The sequence below is a fragment of the Miniopterus natalensis genome, chromosome 3, assembly GCF_054644295.1.
Source record: "Miniopterus natalensis isolate mMinNat1 chromosome 3, mMinNat1.hap1, whole genome shotgun sequence".
NCBI lineage: Eukaryota > Metazoa > Chordata > Mammalia > Chiroptera > Miniopteridae > Miniopterus > Miniopterus natalensis.
The window spans coordinates 65,807,479-65,828,109 of NC_142083.1; the positions used below are offsets into that span (position 1 = coordinate 65,807,479).

Here is a 20,631-nt window from a genome sequence, read left to right on the forward strand (position 1 = left end):
AGACCTCCTATGTATAGAATTTACAAAGGAGCTGGTTCTGTGTATTTTGCACCCCTCAGCTAGATCATGGGTATTAAAAAGGGTTAACACGTGAAGAAAGAATAGGATTTTGCAGAGACAGTTCTTTGGAAAGAGCTATGGCTTTGTTTTGGACTCTTTCATTAGAAAATTGGGAAGAGGGGAGCAGCAAAGTGTTATATTGCCTTCACTGCAGATCTAGTAAGAGGCTTCCATGGGTTAAACTGAGAATGTGTTACGTGTTTTTATTTGGGAGAGGGGAAGAATTTTAAGTTAAATTAAGATCAGAGTATACAGTAATAACTTGGACTAGACCTACTAATAATTTATTTGAGCTTGTTTATTATTTAAGTAAGCAGAAAAGCCATAAAACTAGAAACTGTAAGTTTTGATTTAGGATTAGTTGAAGATTATTATACTAACTATACTTACGTAATAGGTCTCCGTAACTTAGTAGATACAAGCAAAAAATTTAAAACATCAGCCGCATGTGTAAATGAAGATTAGTAAGTAGGATAGAGAAAAAGTAAGTAGGGTAAGGGGAAGAAGACTAGAGGTGACATTTGAGTCTAGACCAGGAGGAAGTGAGGCAGTAAGCCATGCATACATATCTCTGGGAGAAGAATGTTGTAGGCAGAGGGCACATCAAGTGCAAAGACTGCTTAGCTTGTGGCTGAAGTAAAGTGAACAAGGTGAAGAGTGATAGGGGAAATGATCCATGTCAGGAGTCCATTTATAGGTTATTGTGAGGGTTTTGCCTTTTCTTCTGAGTTGGGAGCTGTTGGGGTTTTGAGCAGAGGGAGTGCTGAGATCTGATTCCCTTTTAAAAGACCGTTTTAGCTGCTCTTTTGAGAAAAGACTGTAGTAAGGACAAGGTTACAATCATGTAGACCAGGAATTTTTAATAATTTGTCTTAAGGACATCCTTAGGGCTAACGAGATGCATAAAAATGCATGTGCAAGAGTGTTCATTGCTCCACCTCTATTTTTAAAGCAGGAAAACAAGAAAACAGCAGTGAATTATTAAATTATTTAAAATCATTGCATATAATATATAGAATAATTGAATACCATAAGCCAGTAAAATAGTGCAGATATTGATATGAAAAACTGTTCATAACATTTTTAAATAAAGAAATTTTGCAAAGCAAGTTGTAAATATGACCTCGGTTTTTATCCCCTCCTCCCCTATACCTTCCCATAGGAAATAGATAGTGTAGGAGAGTGGACAGAAGCTTCTGGAATTCTGTATATCAAAATGTGAAGAGTGGTTTTGCCTGGAATCAGTGTCATGGTATCTTTGAAACTATAGATGATTTCATTTTCTTCTTATCCATCTGTATCAATATTTTCTATTATGTATTTATTACATTTAAAATCAGGAAAAAGTTATTTGTATTTGTACTGAGCTATGACAGAATTCCTCTTTGGCCTGCTTTACAAATAATTTTAGGATGAATCTATTGAAGCATGAACTTGGGTACGAAAAGGGTAGCCAGAAGGGAAGGCAATGAATGGAAATGGGTCAAAGCTCCTTGGAAAAGAAAAGCAAGTACTCACCAAGTATACAGGTGAAGCTGGCAGGCTGAGTCCATGATGGTTATTAACCCTCACATAATCTTTAATTAGTCAAATGCTACCTTAAGGCAGAATTCATTTTAAAATATTTATTTGTCCATGAGAATGTATTTTGGAATACAGATTATGTATGGCTCCCGATTTTAGATTTCCAGATTAAAAATACAACCATGCTTTCACATTCCAAGGGAATGAGAGATATGACTCTGGTCTTAAGTTTTATTTATTTATTCTTTAATCCTCACTTGAGGTTGTGTTTATTTTATTTTATTTTTTTAGCGAGAGGGGAAAGGACAGAGACAGACAGACAGAGACAGACATCAGTGTGAGAGAGAAACATCAATCTGTTGCCTCCCATATGCTTTCTGACTGAGGATCAAACCCTCAACCTTTCAGGGTACTGGACGATGCTCCAACCAACTGAGCCACACCAGCCAGGGCTGGTCTTAAGTTTTAAAGACTGACAAGTTGTTCCTTGCATGATTCTTATGCATGGATATTTTTATATTTAAGAGCTATACCTGAGAGTGTGAAACCTGTGTTGTCAGAAAGTTTTATCATTTGAAGAAATTGCTGAATATAGTTTAGTGGAGTAATATTGCATTATCTCTTACAGAACTTCTTCCCAAATTCATTTAATGAAATTTTCACCAGATGGAGAATTTTTTGCCACTGCTGGGAAGGTAATTTATGAAAATGCTATTACCAAGTTGTGTTTATGGTTTATTTTGAAACTTCAGAAACATTAATCAGCTTTATTCCTTTACTTATTTAAGTTGAAAATATTTTCTGTTTAAAATATTACATAGCAAAAATTGGCTCAATATTATTGTATTAAAAGGCAGTGTGGTATAATTGAAACAGCATAGACTTAAAGGTAATCTAGTTATAAATGTACCATTTACCAACTTTTTTATATTGAGTAAGTAGTTAATCTCTTTGAGCCTTGATTGTCTGATATGTAAACTGAGGATAATAATACCTACTTCAGGTCATTCATCATAAGGTTAATTTAGACAGTGTATGGTAAAGTGACTGGCATAGTGTCATGCATGTCGTATACTGTCAGTAAACTATTACTACTATTTATATCTTTTTTTAAAAATATGTTTTTATTGATTTTGAGAGAGAGAAAGGGAACGGAATAGATAGAAAGAAACATCTATGAGAGAAAAGCATCATTGATTGGCTGCCTCCTGTACGCCCCCTACTGGGGATCGAGCCTGAAACCTTGGGCATGTGCCCTGACCGGGAATCACACTGTGATCTCTTGGTTCCTGGGCCAATGCTCAACCACTGAGGTACACCGGCTGGACAATATTATCTTTAAGCTGAGAGATATATTAAGCTGTATTTAAGCTATAAGAATTTATACTTTCTAGAAGGACATTTGTCATCTTTTTTGTTTGTTGTTATTACCTATTGATTTCAGAACAATGTATTTCTTTGAGTTTATTTTATTTTCAGTTATTGGTTCACAGAGCAGTTAATGCACACTGAAGTTGTTCTGAAGTTATTCTCATTATTCAAAGCCTTCTGCATGTTAAGAATGTGAGATACTCTAAATCCTCAGTGAGGTTTTTTTCGGAGAGAAGTGGTGCTGTTTATTCTGGTTGATATTAGAAGGGGGAATGCAATTACAGCTTAAGAGTAAAACCTGGTACATTTTAGTCTCCCTTGTTCTTCCCTTATTTCCCAAATTAGGTGATGCTATTTTGATTTTACTTAGATTATTTTGTATAGTAGTGGTTGTTAACTACTTTTTATCATCTTCAACATTTTCTTTCAACATTCATATGATAATTCATAAAATTGTCCTTTGTTTTCAGAAATTATCAGTCTTTTTAATTCTGCCAGTGGTAATGTTTTCTTATTTGATACTTGGCTAAATGGATAAAGAACACTTAACTTCATCTTTCAGTCTTTCCTGAATGACTCCATTTTTTATACTATATAGTAACTAGAATTTTCCTTGAACTAATCCTTGCAAAATACACACATTCACACACCTTAATTCTCAAAGCACAGTTAAGGAATGCTAATAGAAAATTGTCAAAATCAGAGATTTTCCTTAGTTCATCCGTGCCCAACTCCTTCTCCCATCTTTAAGTTTCTGTGTTTGGGGAGAAAAATCTTACGTTTGCTATTTAACTTAATCTTTAATTCTGATGTGGATGTTTTTCTGTTTGTTTTTCTCTTAGGATGACTGTCTTTTAAAGGTATGGTATAATGTAGAAAACTGGCGGACAGCTGTTACTTCTCCAGATAAAAGTTCAGAAAAACAATCCCAAGGAGAAATTGACTTTTCTTTTGTATATCTGGCCCATCCTCGAGCTGTAAATGGATTTTCCTGGCGTAAAACAAGTAAATATATGCCTAGGTCAGTGGATTAGTAGTATTTCCCATCTATTAAGAGAAAATCATCTTTGTGACTTTGACTGCTTTTCTTACTCTGAGAATCCATAGGGTATAGGACTTTTGCCTATGGAGATTCAAGTAATATTAGGTGGTCCCTGGCTTGCAAAACTCTGGTCATGGGACAGTTGTGATTTACACTTAAGAGGAGAGCCATGTGAAAGGATAATTTACTTCCATGTCAGATGTGTTTAAGTGACAGAATTATGCATCCTTTTCTGTGTTTTGTATTTAATTCTTTTATCCCTTAATCATTCTCCATATTGTTGTTTGCATGGATCTTTTCACATTTCATTCCCTCATCTTGTACCTTCTATGTGTATCTCTTCTGCTTAAAAAAAATAAAAACAAATAACCCCCAGCTTTATTGAGGACATACTATGAGGCCTAAAACATTTCTTTAATTACACCCAGTGTCTTTGAGGAAAAGAGAGTGGATTATACATTATGATGCCCTGAACTAGGTATTAGTTTAACCTACACATGCATGCACAAGCCCACATGTTAGCACTTCCTTTTTTCTTTCTTTTCTTTTTAAATATATCTTTATTGATTTCAGAGAGAGAGTAAAGGAGAGGGAGAGAGAGCTAGAAACATCAATGATGAGAGAGTCATTGATGGAGCCCACAACCCAGGCATGTGCCCTGACTGGGAATCGAACCCTGATCACGTGGATCCTAGGTCAACGCTCAACCGCTGAGCCACGTCCCTCTGGGCAGCACTTTCTTTCTTTCCTGTAGTACCTGCAAGACTTGGTATCCCATTTTATTTTTGCCTATACTTAGTAAGTTATAGAGACCTATTATTTAAATACAGGTAGAAATCCCTTTTTCTTCCACATGGCCATTTTCAATTTGGCCACACAATGGAGCAGTACAGCTTTTCCCTTATCTTTTTGTCACCTGAGATGTCCTAAGCTACTCAATGGTAGTGTACCTGGACCATTTGTTGACTTAAGTTTTATTCTACTGAGCCAGCAGAGCATACCTAAATTTTTTTTAAATTGTACTGTGTGTTTTTTAAGAACAGTTTAATGTTCACAGCAAAATGAGGGGAAAGTATAGCGATTTCCCATATACCCTCTGCTCCCACACATACATAGCTTCCCCTGGTATTGACATCCTCCACATTTGTTAGAATTTATGAACCTATATCAACACATTATCACCTAAATTCCATAGTTTACCGTACAGTTCACTCTTGGTGTTTTGCATTCTATCGTTTTGGACAAATGTATAATAAATAACATGTATTCATTAGTGCTATACCTAGATTTTTGAGGTGTTTTCTAGTGTAGTAGTTGTTATTTTTCCTACCCCACCCTTCCAGTATAGGAATGCATAGGAATAGGCCACTCTAGGAACACTAATGGTTCTGTTGTTAGGAGGATGTGTCAGAGTCTTTGGGCCAAGGAAGAGTGTGTAGACAACCTATATCATTAGCAAAAGTACCCTCACCCCAGCTTCACTTTGAGAACTGTTGCTCTAGTACCTCTGAGACAATTGCCCACATATATAAAATGTGTTTAGAGTAGAATGAGCTGTGATATGTTAACTCTTCTTTTAAAATTTGTAAATGACTCCAGTAAAAATGACTGTCATCACAAACTGTGAACCTTGTAGAAGTATCTGAAGATTACATCATTTCAGAGGCTGATTTCTCCTGTATCCAGGTGTTTTCATTCACTGATGGTTAGACTGCTAGCATACTAAAAAAGAGGCTTATGAAGTATCTTTTAAGAGAGGACAGTCATATCTCCTGACCTAGTTCACTCAGTGTTTGCAAAAATGGTCAAAGTGGAGACAGAGGCAGATGCTTTAAACTAGGCCATTAGGAATGCCTGATAATAGCAGTAAGGCATACTAGTTTTTAGTTTTTGTTTTTTTACTGCCTGTGTTCATTTTATCTCTTACCAACTAAATTTTGCGGCATAGGGAACTGTGATATAGAACTAAAATTTTCTTTTGGTAATGGCATCTTTTAGAGGTCTCCAGAATTTTATTTTTGGTTCTATGTGATTTAAGAATCAGCTAATCTCCCTGAGCTCTCTCAGTTTTCACTTTTGTTTTACCAGCTGCCTACTGCCTGCAGGTATATAGTGGGAAGGTTGACCCTTTCTCATGAGAATGAGAGAGATCCCATCAAAGACCATTGCTTTTTTTGATATGGCATCTTCAATGAGCGAGTGGTACAGGTGTTTTTTACATAAAATTAAGATCCTCAACCAGATGGTAATGCATTATGCAAGGGACTGCTGGCTTGAGAGAGGATAATGGAGAAGTGTTTGTAATAAGCATTTACTTTTTTACTAATTAAAAATTGATGAATGTAGTACAGGTTGGGAGTTTTGTTTATATCCTCCAGAAACCTCCAACAGTTGGTTTAGGTGTCTTAGCCTGTCGTTACATCAAAATAGGGTGGATGTTACAGACACCTATCACATGGTTGCCGTCTATAAAGTTATACCTTTTTTCTTCTTCTTTTGGTTTGTATTGGAGTATGATATGCCATTGAAGAAAAAATAAGATACCATGATGAAGATGTGAGGAAGGAAGGTATTGCCAGAGAAATGCCTCACACAGATCAGATTATTTCTTACATGCTCTGCTTATATATTACCTGCCAGCTGTTACACTGACCCTAAGGCCTAGTATTCTGAGGAAAGTCACCTGGGCTACCCACATTCCAGGGTCAAAGCCCTTTCCATGCTTCTGAGTTGTGCCCCTTTCTTGCTTCATTGCCCTTGCCTGAGTTCTTATACCTCTTCTGATAGCTGTCTATTCAACCCTTTAGTCTCCTACCTTCTGCTCTCCCTTGGTAAGCCTTTCCATTCTGCCAGTTACTAATTGGCACTATGAACCTTGAACTTTCCATTTATCTCCTTTTGATGTATTTTCTTCTGTTTCTGTTTTCTTACTTTTAATCTCATTGCCACTGCCTGTGTATGTGAATGTACTCGAGAGGAAAAGAGAGAGAAGGGGATAGGAAAAGGGCATAGGGGACTAGAGAAAAAAGAGGGAGAAAAAATGAAGGAGGGGAGAGAGGCATGAGGATGGAGAAAGGAGAAACAGAGGATTTGGGAAGGAAAGAAGGATGGGGTTTAGGAAAAAGGGAGAGGTGAAGGGGCAAGAGGAAGAGAGGGGTGGTAAGGGAGGGTAGCCTGGAGAGGAGGAGAAGCTGAGAATTGAGGGAGAGAAACCCAGGGAGTGTGGGGCTAGGGAAGAAAGGGGAGTAGACTGAGAAGGGAAGGAAGGGGGAGGGAGGATGAGAGAGAGGTGAGAGAATAGAGGAGGAAAGCCGAAGGAAAGAGCAACCAAGACAAAACATGCTGTCCACCCTTTTCTTCCCCTTTGCTATTGTTCTTTTTTAATCAGGCAGATCTGTTTAACAAAGTGACTGCTACAGAATATTTGTAGTTCTTTTTTTAAAATTTAACTTACTGAGTTACTTGATAGAAGCCCTCTACTGATTATTCATTTTATAGTCAAATATATTTAAATGTCTACTATAGGATATCGTGACTTCTTTTTCTTTTCTTTTTTTAATATTTGCTGAGTGTCCTCATAGGAGGTAGTCTTTGTAGATAGAGTTTCAACCTTTGAACTCTTGGTGGTTATGGAGCTTATTAATATATGTGCAGTTGGTTTTGATTTCATTTTGTGGGGTGGCAAGACAGTCAATCCACTGAAAATCACAAATGACTAAGGAAAGAGGTGACTGTACTTCATGAATTTTCTGTGTTTGCACTTCACTGATTTTGGCATATGTATTAGGCAAGGAGAGAATAAGTGTACTAGTTAATGTAGCCTGTTAGTGATCAGTGTGCATGTGCCTGTACAGGAAGTAAAAATGAAGCATTATGAAGCAAAAAAATGAAGCAAAATTGTAATAGATGTGGGTTTTTTTGTATATTTACTAAGGGATTATGGCATGATCTCAGTCTTTATTTTTTAGCAATAAGAAGACTCTTAGATTATTAAAGCAAGAACTACCGAATTCTAGGCTGAAAAGAAATATTAGTAAGCATTTGATGTGATGAAATCACGTACCCACTCAGTTGTAGTTGTTTTGACTAAATACAATCATAAATGCAATTTATGCAATCATAAATGTATATTGAGATTTTCTGCATTGGTACTTTAGTTGTGTGCATTGTAGAAATATTGTAGAATGTGATACTGTGTGAAATTTTATTGTTGCCGCTAATGTCTTTTCATTCCTTAGGGCTTCTGTATGTAATGTACTGTTGACTTGCTGCAAAGATAATGTGTGTCGTCTTTGGGTAGAGACATTTTTACCAAATGATTGTTTACTTTATGGAGGTGACAGCAACCATTGGACCGAACCACTTAATTTACCAAGTAACTTCGAGAGAAATGCTGCCAGTAAAGAACGAGTTCAAAATACTTTAGATGTGAGTGCTTTTGTTAGTTGTTATTTCGTACAAGTTTTAAAACTTTTTGTACATTGCCTTTTTTGTAACATTTATCCTAATATTCAGAGTTATCTGGATAATTCTAAAAAATACATATGTCTTAGGAAAATCTCAAAAAATTTTAAGTTTTATTTGGTTTAAAAAGTGTTCTTAAGGACTTCGTCTAGGGCAAAAAAGTACTTATAATTATGAAGTTAATCTTAGGTTAACTGATGATAACAAAAGGATACACTTGTCTAGCTAAAATAACAAAGTAAATTAAAATCTGAGAAAACAAAGATGTGACTAGAAGAATTCTTTATTTATTATTTCTTTAGAGCTTGGGGTGTTTTGTCCTTTCTTAATTACAGGAATGATTAGACTAGTTCATCAGATTCTGTTCTACAGTTTTTACCTTTAGAACCCCTCTAAGTATTTATTTTACTAAGTAGTGTGGAAAATAAAAGTCAATTTTTGATGTTTGTACTAATTGACTAGTAACACAGATTCTTTTTATTATTTTCTTAATAGTGAAAATGAAATGATCTAAAAATGATTTATCTTTGAATGGTTTGTATGATTATGGAACAACCATTCTTCAAATTAGTATAGTATTCTAATGATTCAGAATATTATGAAGTATATAATGCATGGAGACTCAACCACTAGGAATTCGAAGATTCTTGTCTACTTTTAGACCTTGGGTTCTGTGTAAACTATTTGATCTGAAAGATGAAGATAACAATATTTGCAATGTCTGCCTTATGGGTCAAATGAGATGGCCTCTGAAAATGCTTTGTAAATTATGAAATAACACCCTAATTTATTACGATAATGTTATCCAGTGCTTTGTGGACATAGGGAGTAAACTGTGGATACAAAGAAAACAGTATGCATAGAGACATCATTGTCCACAGTCATTACTGTAAACTTTTAAGTTCAAGGAATTACTTAGCAGAACATAAACCAAATAAAAATTGCAGTGTATTATGTGGTAGTTGTAAGCTTCTTCAGGTTTCAGATTTGCTGGTCAAAACTACTGAAAGATATTTGTACATATAAACTCATCTGAAATAGAATATCTGTAATGTCTAACAATCATTATGTAACCTATACATATATCCTTATGTCAATATAGGCATTAGTTTTGCTTTGTTTATTCACACAGGTAAATCTGAGACATTTTCGTAGAGGTCGAAGGAGATCTCTTGCACTTGTAGCACACACCGGATACCTGCCACATCAGCAGGATCCTCATCACGTCCACAGGAACACTCCACTGCATGCCAATGCACTTTGCCACTTTCATATTGCAGCCAGCATCAACCCAGCCACGGGTAATAAAGCACTGTTCAAAAAATGTTTTTGGAATTGAGCAGATTGATTTTTATAACAAATAAGTTATACTTTTAGTTATAATTAGGTTTAAAAAATTGGAAGTAACTTTCTTAGTTAATTTTTCATTATAGCCAACTCACTGGTTACACAAAATGAGATTTTTGTTTATTTGTTTGCTCATTAAGGCTATGATTTGGTTTGTGATTTAAGATCTTGATAAGCCATTGAGATTCTTTATTACTTTTTCCAAAAGTTGAGATATCAGCTAATACTTAACACAGAGGTTAACATCACAGAGTAGTATTTTATAATTATTTGTAGTTGTTAAAATAAAACCACTGTATTTAGTACTTGATCTTTGGAGCCATTTAAGAAATAGAGTAAAAATAAGTAGAAGTTATAACTGGAAGAATTAAGAAACTTACTTCTGTAGTCAAATATATACTATTAGATTGAAGATCTTGAATATCTAGATCTGTCTATAAATTTGAAGAATTTAAGTACTCATCATTGTAGTAAATATTTTCTGTTTATTAGAAACCAACTGATCACAATTAGGGCATTTAAGTAGAACCTTAGAATATTATTGGGGAAAAATTAAAAACAATATCTGCGTATGATTAATGCCATCTGTGCAGAAATTGAAAAGTAAATCCTTTTTTCCCCTCTATTCCACCTTAATTTTTCTCCGCAGAAGATAAGCACTATTGATGAGTTTTTATGTATTTTGGGATATTCTTAAGCATAAATTTAGCATCACCTATTTTCATATAGCACACTGGATTTGCTGAATTGCATTCTAAAGCCTTTCTTAGATTGTACCTAAGGAAAATACATATAGAGAAAATCAAAGCAAAATAATATTATTAGCAGATAGAATAGACTCTATGGAAAATTCCCTTCCCAAAATTAGATCTATTAGAATGAGCTTTCTGGATGCTCTATTATTTAAAGCCCTACTCTCAGATTTAGCTTCACTTATTTGCCCATCAATAGAAATAGAAACAGAAAGGAGCTCGTAAGAGCATGTTCTCTTCATTCTAGTACTTATATCCTTTCCATGAAGATTTCTCATAAAAAATAACTTTAATCAAATTTTTTAAGTGAGGTCACGAGACAGAAGAAATATGAGCGTTTTTGTTTGTTTGTTTGTTTGTTTTTAGCCAGACTGCTTCTGCTATTAGCCCCTCCTTGTATACTTGAACAACTAGGCCTGTGATCTATTAGAGGCATTGCTGGTCTCTATTGGGATGATTGTAAGTCAAAAGTTAGAAAATCCTACCCATTAGTATTCTTGGGGGCATTTTCTTAATCCCAGGCACTTGTGTGTATCTACCTAGGAACAATGGAATTGGCAGTTCAGTCCCTCAAGGCTTTTATTGAATGTTTAGTCTGTGTCAGTATAGGAACTAAAGATAGATGTTTCTTAATGATAATATTTTTTACAACTAAAGAAAATATATGCATATAAAAATAAAGTGTGCTATATGACCTAGAATGTGTAATTTTACCTCCTTTATAAAAAGTATGTTAAATTTACTACTATCATTAATAGCCTGTTATCATTAATAATAATATGGCAAACATTATGTTAGGAGTCTTACTTATAGGTTAAATTGTATTGCAGAGGTTTAAAGATAAATGTAGCAGTCAATAAAAATATGAGACTTGAGTATTATATGCTAGAATGATAGAAATTTTAATTGCGTTGTTTTTGTTGTTCTTTACAGACATTCCACTTCTTCCTTCTATTACATCTCTAAGTCTAAGTGAAAATGAAGAGAAGAGTGGACCTTTTGTGGTACACTGGCTAAATAATAAAGAGTTACATTTTACTTTGTCCATGGAAGTCTTTTTACAGCAACTTCGAAAAAGTTTTGAACAACCATCTTCTGAGGCCAGTGTAGAAGATTCTAATCAGGCAGATGTAAAATCTGATGAAGGTAAAGTTTTAAAGAGGGATAAAAAAATGTAAAGTTTTATTCAAAATAGCAAAGATTTTTATATTAGGACAACACTGGCTACTGTCAGAAATAAACTTCAGAATTGCAATGGCATAATACAAGTTTGTACTAACTCATTTAATAATTTGGTGTAGATATTCCTGTTCCAGGTAGCTTTCTTCCACGTGGTAATAATATAAGGGCTCAGGATTCTCCATACTTAGGCTTCAGTCAGCCACTAGGGCTTTGCTGCTTAAAAGACTACCTTTGGACTAGCAGCATGGACATTACCTGGGAGCTTGTTAGAAATGCACAGTCTCAAGTTCTACCTAGAGCTACTAAGCAAGAATCCATAGTTTAACAAAATCCCCAGGCGATTTGTGTGTATATTAAAGTTTGAGAAGCATTACACTAGGGCCTTAAACTCTTCTGCATTTAGCCTTAGGTGGGGAGAGAGAGAGAGGAGAAGATACAGCTGTTTGTCAACTTTACCCACAGTCAGCACATACCACTTTCTCATTTGATTGGAAAGCACTAGTCACAGGGTCCATGTAGTCCCTGACTGCATAGCCAGCCATTCTATGTTAAGGACTAGGAAGCACGAATTTGTGGTGGCCAGCTAGCTATCTCTGCTACAGTTTGTGGTTCATAAATGTTTTTGTTTTTAAAAAGTTTTTTTTTAAATTATGAGATTGTACATGCTCATTAGGGAAAAAATCAAATGGTATAGATAGGTGTAAAGTTTACATATTGTTAAGTGAGTGTCCTTCTACATTTATTTTCTACCTATGTATTTATACAGGCAATTTTTTTTTAAAGTTGTACTATGGGAGTTAATTTTTAAACAAAAATAGTGTTTTGCAACCTGCTTTTTAAATTCAGTATGGGAACTTTTCCATCTCTTTTTTTTTAACAGCTTTGAGTATTCCATGTCAAGAGAAAACTTTAGCATTTCCTCTATTGATGGACATTTAAATTGTTTTTCACTTTACTGGTAATGGTACACTGGCCCATCTTTTCATCTTTGTGTGAATTTTTCTGTAATGTAGGTTCCTAGATGTGGAATTTCCAGAGTGTAAGCATTTTATATTTCAATAACTTCTGTCAGTTTTTTAAAATTTAACTTTTTAAATGTTATTCTGTATCAGTTTCAGGTGTACAGCATAGTAACTTCTTCCAAATTGACCTCCAGAAATGTTTTACCAGTTTATACTCTAAGTATATCCAAATATCTTTCTTTCACATCCTTGCCACCGCTGTATCTTTTCATTATATTACTTATTGCCAGTCGATATAGGGAAAATGGCATCTTGTTTTACTTGGCATTTTCTTAAAGCAAATTGAACAAAATTATTTTAGTTCTTTTGCGGTTTCCCTCTTCCTGTTCTTTGCCTGATTTTCTATTGAATTATTTTTATTTTTCTTAATGATTTGTATGTCTTGACCAATTTTTAAAACCTGGTCAATAGTCTAACATTTTTGAGAGTCTTTTTAAAGAAAGTCTTTCTTTTCCTCAATAGGAATAGGGCCCATGGTGTTTGAAATAGAGGTCAGAATATACGTATTTACTTGTATTAAGTTGGTATACCAGTTTATTTTTAATTACCTATGTGTTGAAAATCTGGAAATTGGGGACTATAAATGTATTCCTTTAAAATGGTTTTAAAATGTCATATCTGGCCCAACTGGCGTGACTCGGAGGTTGAGCACCAACCTATGATCCAGGAGATCACTGTTTGATTCCTGGTCAGGGCACATGCCTGAGTTGTGTGCTCAATCCCCAGTAGGGGGTGTGCAGGAGGCAGCCGATCAATGACTCTCTCATCATTGATGTTTCTATCTCTGTCCCTCTTCCTTCCTCTCTCTCAAGTCAATAAAGATATATTTTAAAAAATAAATAAAATGTCATATCAGTTATAAGTGCATGCATCTAGAGGATAGCTAGTATAGCAGACTCAGGTTTTGATAAATCTGATATTATAAAAAAAGTGCCAATTACATTCCAATAATATATTTTAAAAATCCAGCCCAGAATTATAGCCCCAGTTCCAAATCCCTCATTTTACCATGAGCAAAACTAAGATCCAGAGTAGTAGTGTGTCTCACTTCTGAGTAGTTAATTGTGGTATATCTGGGTTTAGAAACCAGTTTACCTATTTTCCAGTTCAATAATAGCCCTTCTACCAATAATCCATTGACTCTGTCTCATAGGCTTTCTGATTAGTGGGTTAACTCCAGTGGCTTTATAGTCCTAGAGCAAAGTTATATTTAAAGGGGAGCTCATTTATTGTTTGTGAAGACTATTAATGTTTTTTATCTTGAATGCATTTTTAAAGATATCTTAATTCATAATAATAGCTTGATTGTATTTACTTGGCTCATGAATTCTTTTGCTTATAGAAATGGATGATGGTGTTGATGATCTGAAAATAAATCATGAAAAGAAGGAATTGGGTGGTGATAAAATGGCACCAAACTCAAGTTTTGTACCGTTACCATCAACTTCCATTGATCATCAGATTGAAGTACTTCTGTCTGAATGGAGTAAAAATGCAGACATGCTATTCAGTATTCATCCTATGGATGGCTCTTTGCTGGTTTGGCATGTGGATTGGCTGGATGAATACCAGCCTGGTATGTTTCGTCAAGTACAGGTACTTTTATTAAGATCTCTGGAAAGCTACTTGTTAAATGTCCTTACAGTTTTGTAATACCTCTTTATATAATTTCATGTATTCTAATGCTTACTTTCTTAATTCTAGGTGTCCTTTGTTTCCAGAATTCCTGTAGCTTTCCCCACAGGTGATGCAAATTCTCTCTGTAAAAGCATAGTGATGTATGCCTGTACCAAGAATGTTGACTTGGCTCTTCAGCAAGGAAAACAAAAGCCTTCTAGCCTCACACGGTCCACATCAATGCTTATCTCTTCTGGTCACAGTAAATCAACTAATAGCTTAAAATTAAGTATTTTTACACCTAATGTGATGATGATTTCAAAGCACGCTGATGGCTCTCTGAATCAGTGGCTAGTCAGTTTTGCCGAGGAATCTGCTTTTTCTACAGTTCTCAGTATTTCACACAAATCCAGATATTGTGGTCATCGCTTTCATCTTAATGATTTAGCTTGCCATTCAGTATTACCATTATTATTGACAACATCACACCATAATGCATTAAAGACACCAGATGTTGATAACCCAAAACAACCTTATGATGCTGTAAATACTGAAGATTTGGCACAACCGAGTAAAAGCACCGTTGACGTGGCATTTCAGGATCCCAATGCCGTTTATAGTGAGCTAATACTTTGGAGGGTTGATCCAGTTGGGCCATTGTCTTTTTCTGGAGGTGTTTCTGAGCTTGCCCGGATTAATTCTCTTCATGTTTCTGCATTTTCCAATGTGGCATGGCTGCCCACTCTTATACCCAGTTACTGTCTAGGTAAGCATTCTGATTTTTATTTAATAAATTTAGATTTTCTGACATTATTGCTTAAGGATTAAATTATAAATGCTTGTAAATACTTTGTAGGTGCATACTGCAACTCTCCTAGTGCATGCTTTGTAGCAAGTGATGGACAATATCTGAGATTATATGAAGCCGTTATTGATGCCAAGAAACTTTTAAGTGAGCTTTCCAATCCTGAAATTTCTGTAAGTAGATAACTTTTAAAACTAAGCATAGCCTTAGTTGGTTTTGCTCAGTGGTTAGAGTGTCAATGGACTAAAGGGTCTCGGGTTCGATTCCAGCCAAGGGCACGTACCTCTGTTGCAGGCTCAGTCCCCGGCCCTGGTCGGCCTTTGGGCAGGAGGAAACCAATTGATGTGTCTCTCTCACATTGATGCTTTTATCTCTCTCTCTCTCCCCGCCTCTTTCACTCTCTCTCTAGAAAAAAATATCCTCGGGTGAGGATTAAAAAAACAAAAAAAACTAAGCATATTATATGATTTTTAAAAGATACTTATTTTATACTTATTGGGCATGTTCTAATATTACGATATATAATTTATAATACATGTGTATGTTTTTTAGTTATTTTTTTTATAATTGCACGGTACCATTATAGTGATTCTAATTCCTTTAAAAAGAAACCATTTCTTTCATTTATTCAGAAGTAAAGTCTAGTGTCCTACAGTATCTGTTCCTGTAATACATTATGCTGAGAGATAAATGGGGACTAATGGCAGTAGAATGTGGAAGTTATGTTGGTTCATCTACAGTTTTTTTCTAGGCAAGGTGAGCTGAAATAACAGGAGTGGAATTTTAATCTTAACCAAGAAAAGAAAAACCTCTCAGCTTGGTTTCAATACAGGATGGAGCCCTTTTAGCACCATTGCAAAGCTTTTGTCTTAGGACAGGTGGCACTTCTTCCTGTGCCCAACTAATAGCAACCCACCATCTGCATTGTCTCAGCACCTCCAGCAAGCCAGTATTTTCACATTTTTGCTTTTGATATTTTAAAATATTCCCTGAGGTAATCTTCAGCTATTCAGAGCTTTCTGTTTAGGAGATTCAAGCTGTCTCCTCAGCTACCAATTAATGTTTTTGTTAATATCCTGGTTACAGAATTGCATAGGTGTCACTGGTCTCCTCCAACCCTGTTTTACTCCTAAGTTATTTTTATTTTTAATGCATGGTTTTGCAGAACAGAAGTTTTTTCAAACCACACATATAGTATTATAATAGAAACACATATATTTATTGCGGGCCTTCTATATTTCAAGAATTGGTTTTTTTATTGAATTAATTTGAGTGACACTGGTTAACAAAATTATACAGGTTTCAGGAGCACAATTCTACATTATATCATCTGTATACTGTATTGTATGTTCAACATCCAAGTCAAGTCTCTATCCATTGCCATTTATTTCTCCTATACCCTCCTCCAAGTCTCCTCACTCTGCTCTTCCCAACAGTCACCACTCTGTTGTCCGTGTCCATGAGTTCTCATTTTTTTTCTTTTTTGCCCAATTCCTCCATACCCCACACACAGCACACACACACCTCACCCCAAATAGCTGTCAGTCTGCTCTCTCTGAGTCTATCTCTATTTTGCTTATTAAAATTCATTTTATTCATTAGATTCTACATATGAGTGAAATCATTTGGTACTTGTCTTTCTCCAACAGTTGGCCTATTTGCTTAGCTTAATGTTCTCCAGGTCCATCCATGCTGTTGCAAAGGGTAAAATTTCCTTTTTTATGGCCGAGTACTATTCCATTGTGTAAATGTACCATAGCTTTTTTATCCACTCATGTACTGATAGACACTTGGGCTGCTTCCAAATCTTGGCTATTGTAAATGACACTGCAATGAACATAGGGATGCATATATTCTTTTGAATTAGTGTTTTGGGTTTCTTTGAGTAAATTCCCAGAAGTGGAATTGTTGGGTCATAAAGCAGTTCCATTTTTAATTTTTTGAAGAAACTCCATACTGCTTTCCACAGTGGCTTTACCAACCTGCATTTCCAGCAACAGTGCACAAGGGTCCCCCTTTCTCCACATCCTCATCAATACTTGTTGTTGATTTATTGATGAAAGTCATTCTGACGTGTGATGTGATATCTCATTGTGGTTTTAATTTGCACTTCTCTGATGATTAGTGACACTGAGCATCTTTTCATATGTCTATTGGCCATCTGTAGTCCTCTTTAGAGAAGTGTCTATTTACATCCTTTGCTCATTTTTTAATTGGATTGTATGCTTTTCTGGTATTGAGTTGTATACGTTCTTTACAAATTTTGGATGTTAACCCCTAATCAAATGTATCATTGGCTAATATGTTCTCCCATTTAGCGGGTTGTCTTTTCATTTTTTTGATAGTTTCCTTTGCTGTGCAAAACCTTTTTAGTTTATATAATCCTATTTATTTATTTTTTTTCTTTTGTTTCCCTTGCCTGAGGAGATATGTCAGAAAAAATATTTTTACGAGAAATGACCAAGATTTTCCTGCCTATGTTTTCTCCTAAGATTTTTATGGTTTTAAGTCTAATATTAAAGTCTTTAATCTATTTTGAGTTTATTCTTGTGTATGGTGTAAAAAGGTGGTCTAGTTTCATTTTTTTGCATGTATCTGTCCAGTATTCCCCATAAGATTTGTTGACTAGACTGTCTTTACCCCATTTTATGTGTTTGTCTCCTTTTTCAAATATTTATTGACCATAAAGGTGTGGGTTTATTTCTGGGCTGTCTATTTTGTTTCATTGATCTCTATGTCTGTTTTTATGCCAGTACCATGCTTTTTTATTACTATGGCCTTTTGTAGTATAATTTGATATCAGGTAGCATGATTCCTCCAACTTTGTTCTTCTTTCTCAAGATTGCGGTCTTTTGGGGTTCTGTGGAATATTTGGAATATTTGTTCTAGTTCTGTGAAATACGCCATTGGCGTCTTAATAAGAATTACATTGAATCTATAGATTGCTTTGGGTATTTGGACATTTTAGTGATGTTAGTTCTTACAGTCTATGAACACGGTATATGCTTTCACTTATTTGTATCTTCTTCAGTTTCTCTCTTTTTGAAGCCATTGTGAATGGGACTGTTTTCTTCGTTCCCTTTCTGATAGTTCAGTATTGGTATATAAAAATGCAACTGATTTCTGGATATTTATTTTGTATTCTGCTACTTTACTGAATTCGCTTATCAGTTTTTTAGTAGTTTTTTTGTGGAATCTTTAGGTTGTCTATATACAATATCATGTCATCTGCAAATAATGACAGTTTTACTTCTTACTTTCCAGTTTCAAAGCCTTTTATATCTCCTTGTTTGATGGCTGTGGTTAGGACTTCTAGTATTATGTTGAATAGGAGTGGTGAAAGTGGACATCCATTCTTGTCTTATTCCTGATCTTAAGTGAAACACGTGGAGTTTTTGCCCATTCAGTATGATGTTGGCTGTGGGTTTGTCATATATGGCTTTTATTATGTTGAGGTATGCTGCCTCTGTTCCCACTTTGCTGAGAGTTTTTATTATAAATGGGTGCTGGATTTTATCAAATGCTTTTTCTGCACCTATTGATATTATCATGTGGTTTTTATTCTTCATTTTGTTTATATGGTATATCACATTTATTGATTTGAGTATGTTGTACTAACCTTGCATCCCCAGAGTAAATCTCACTTGATCACAGTGTATGATCTTTTTAATGTATTGCTGGATTTGGTTTGCTAATATTTTGTTGAGGATATTAGCATCTATGTTCATCAGGGATGTTGGCCTATAATTTTCTTTTTTTGTAGTGTTTTTATCCGGTTTTGGAATTAAGATAATGCTGGCCTCGTAAAATGAGTTTTGAGTCTTCCCTTCTCTTGAATTTTTTTGAATAGTTTGAGAAGGATAGTTGTTAATTCTTCCTTGAATGTTTGATAAAATTCACCTGTGAAGTCATCCAGTCCAGGATTTTTGTTTGTTGGGAGTTTTTTGATTACTGCTTCAATTTCACTAGTTGTAATCTGTTTATTCAGATTCTCTGGTTCTTCCTGATTTAGTTTTGGGAGATTGTATGTTTCTGGAATTTATCCATTTTGTCCAGATTTTCTAATTTGTTCTCAGATAGTTGTAGGAATTGTTTTAAGTGCTGGGAATTTTGATGTGAACAAAACAGACAAAAATCTTGAGCTTATATTTTAGTGAAGGGGTATAAGGGGGAAAGGTAAAATATATTAATAAACACCATGGAGAGCAACATTCTAGCTAAAGTAGTAGGGAGTGCCAAGTGAGTTGGTGGTCAGAGAAAGCCTCACAAAAAAAGATACCATTTAAGTAAAGTTCCAGAGGAGATGACAGAGATAGCCGTGTGGATATTTAGAGGAAGAGTATTACAGGAAGAGGAACAGCCAGGGCAAAGATCCTGAGCCTAGAACATGTTTGGTATTTAAAGGAGCAGCAAGGAGACCTTTGTGGCTGGAGCAGAGTAAGTGAGGTAGCAGGAGAGTAGTCTGGGCTGAGTCAGAAACTTAGCCTGGCCATACCATATGAAGCCTCATCAGTGATTGTGGTAAGTTTGACTTTTTCTCAGAATAACATAGAACTCATTGAAGAAAATGTCAGAGTGATATGATCTCAGTTTTTTAAATGATCATTGTGATTACTATATAGATTAGACAAGGGAAGCAGATGTGAAATCATACCTATTCAGGAAGCTATTACAGTAATCTAGGAGAGTCAAAGGGGCTTAGAATGGTTGCAAGTGGTAGTGATAAAGATGATAAGAATTGGTCCAATCTGGGTAGGTTTTGAACATCAAATAGTTAGGATTGGAGTGGATATGTCATTTATGTGAGAAAAAGTGAATGACTCTCAAGCTTTGTGGCTGAGCATTAGTGAAAACAGAATTGCCTCAAGCTTAGATGAGAAGAATGTATAAGTAGCAGATTTTGACGAGCGGGGATATTCAACAGCCTGGCTTTGGACATGTTAAGTTTGAGATGCCTGTTTGACATCTAAGATATTCAGTAGGCTAATCTCTGGAATTTAGAGGAAGAGGAAGGATGGTCTGAAGATATAAAATAAGTAGTTGTCAGAATCAAAATTTAAAGTTGTGGAGCTGGATGAGATCACTAAGGAAAAGAATATAGTTGGAAATTATAGTGTTAGAAGGATTGAACCCTGGGGCATTCTGTTGTTAAAAGTGGGATGAGATGAATGTGGTGTATAATGGAAGGCAAATGGAGAAAATTATTTCAAGGAGGAGGGAGTGATCACCAGGATCAAATGCTGGTGATTGATTAGGTATGATGAAGAATGAATTGAACAGTATGGCCTTGACTGCAGCAGTCAGAACATAAGTGGCTCAAGAATTCAGTATGCATACATGAACAGTATGTCAACTTGTTTAGCTCCATCCTTCTCACCTCAAAATTAATGCTTAAAAACCACTGATTGTTAGAACAGTTCCATAAGATTGAAATCAGTTTTTCAC

At 35.3% G+C, this 20,631-nt stretch overlaps 1 protein-coding gene across 4 annotated transcripts in view; it reads left to right on the forward strand.

Annotated features, from left to right (window-relative positions):
- Positions 1-20,631, forward strand: part of DMXL1 (Dmx like 1) — a 123,779-nt gene that overhangs the window by 23,997 nt on the left and 79,151 nt on the right. For 3 of the 4 annotated variants that reach the window (XM_087815506.1, XM_016204603.2, XM_016204604.2), the window contains 8 exons: positions 2,213-2,279; positions 3,798-3,976; positions 8,236-8,425; positions 9,594-9,762; positions 11,494-11,706; positions 14,107-14,360; positions 14,469-15,147; positions 15,238-15,359. In XM_087815506.1, coding sequence (XP_087671632.1) covers positions 2,213-2,279; positions 3,798-3,976; positions 8,236-8,425; positions 9,594-9,762; positions 11,494-11,706; positions 14,107-14,360; positions 14,469-15,147; positions 15,238-15,359 — 1,873 coding nt within the window. The remainder of the gene's footprint in view (positions 1-2,212; positions 2,280-3,797; positions 3,977-8,235; positions 8,426-9,593; positions 9,763-11,493; positions 11,707-14,106; positions 14,361-14,468; positions 15,148-15,237; positions 15,360-20,631) is intronic. The other variant, XM_016204605.2, reaches the window with a different exon arrangement.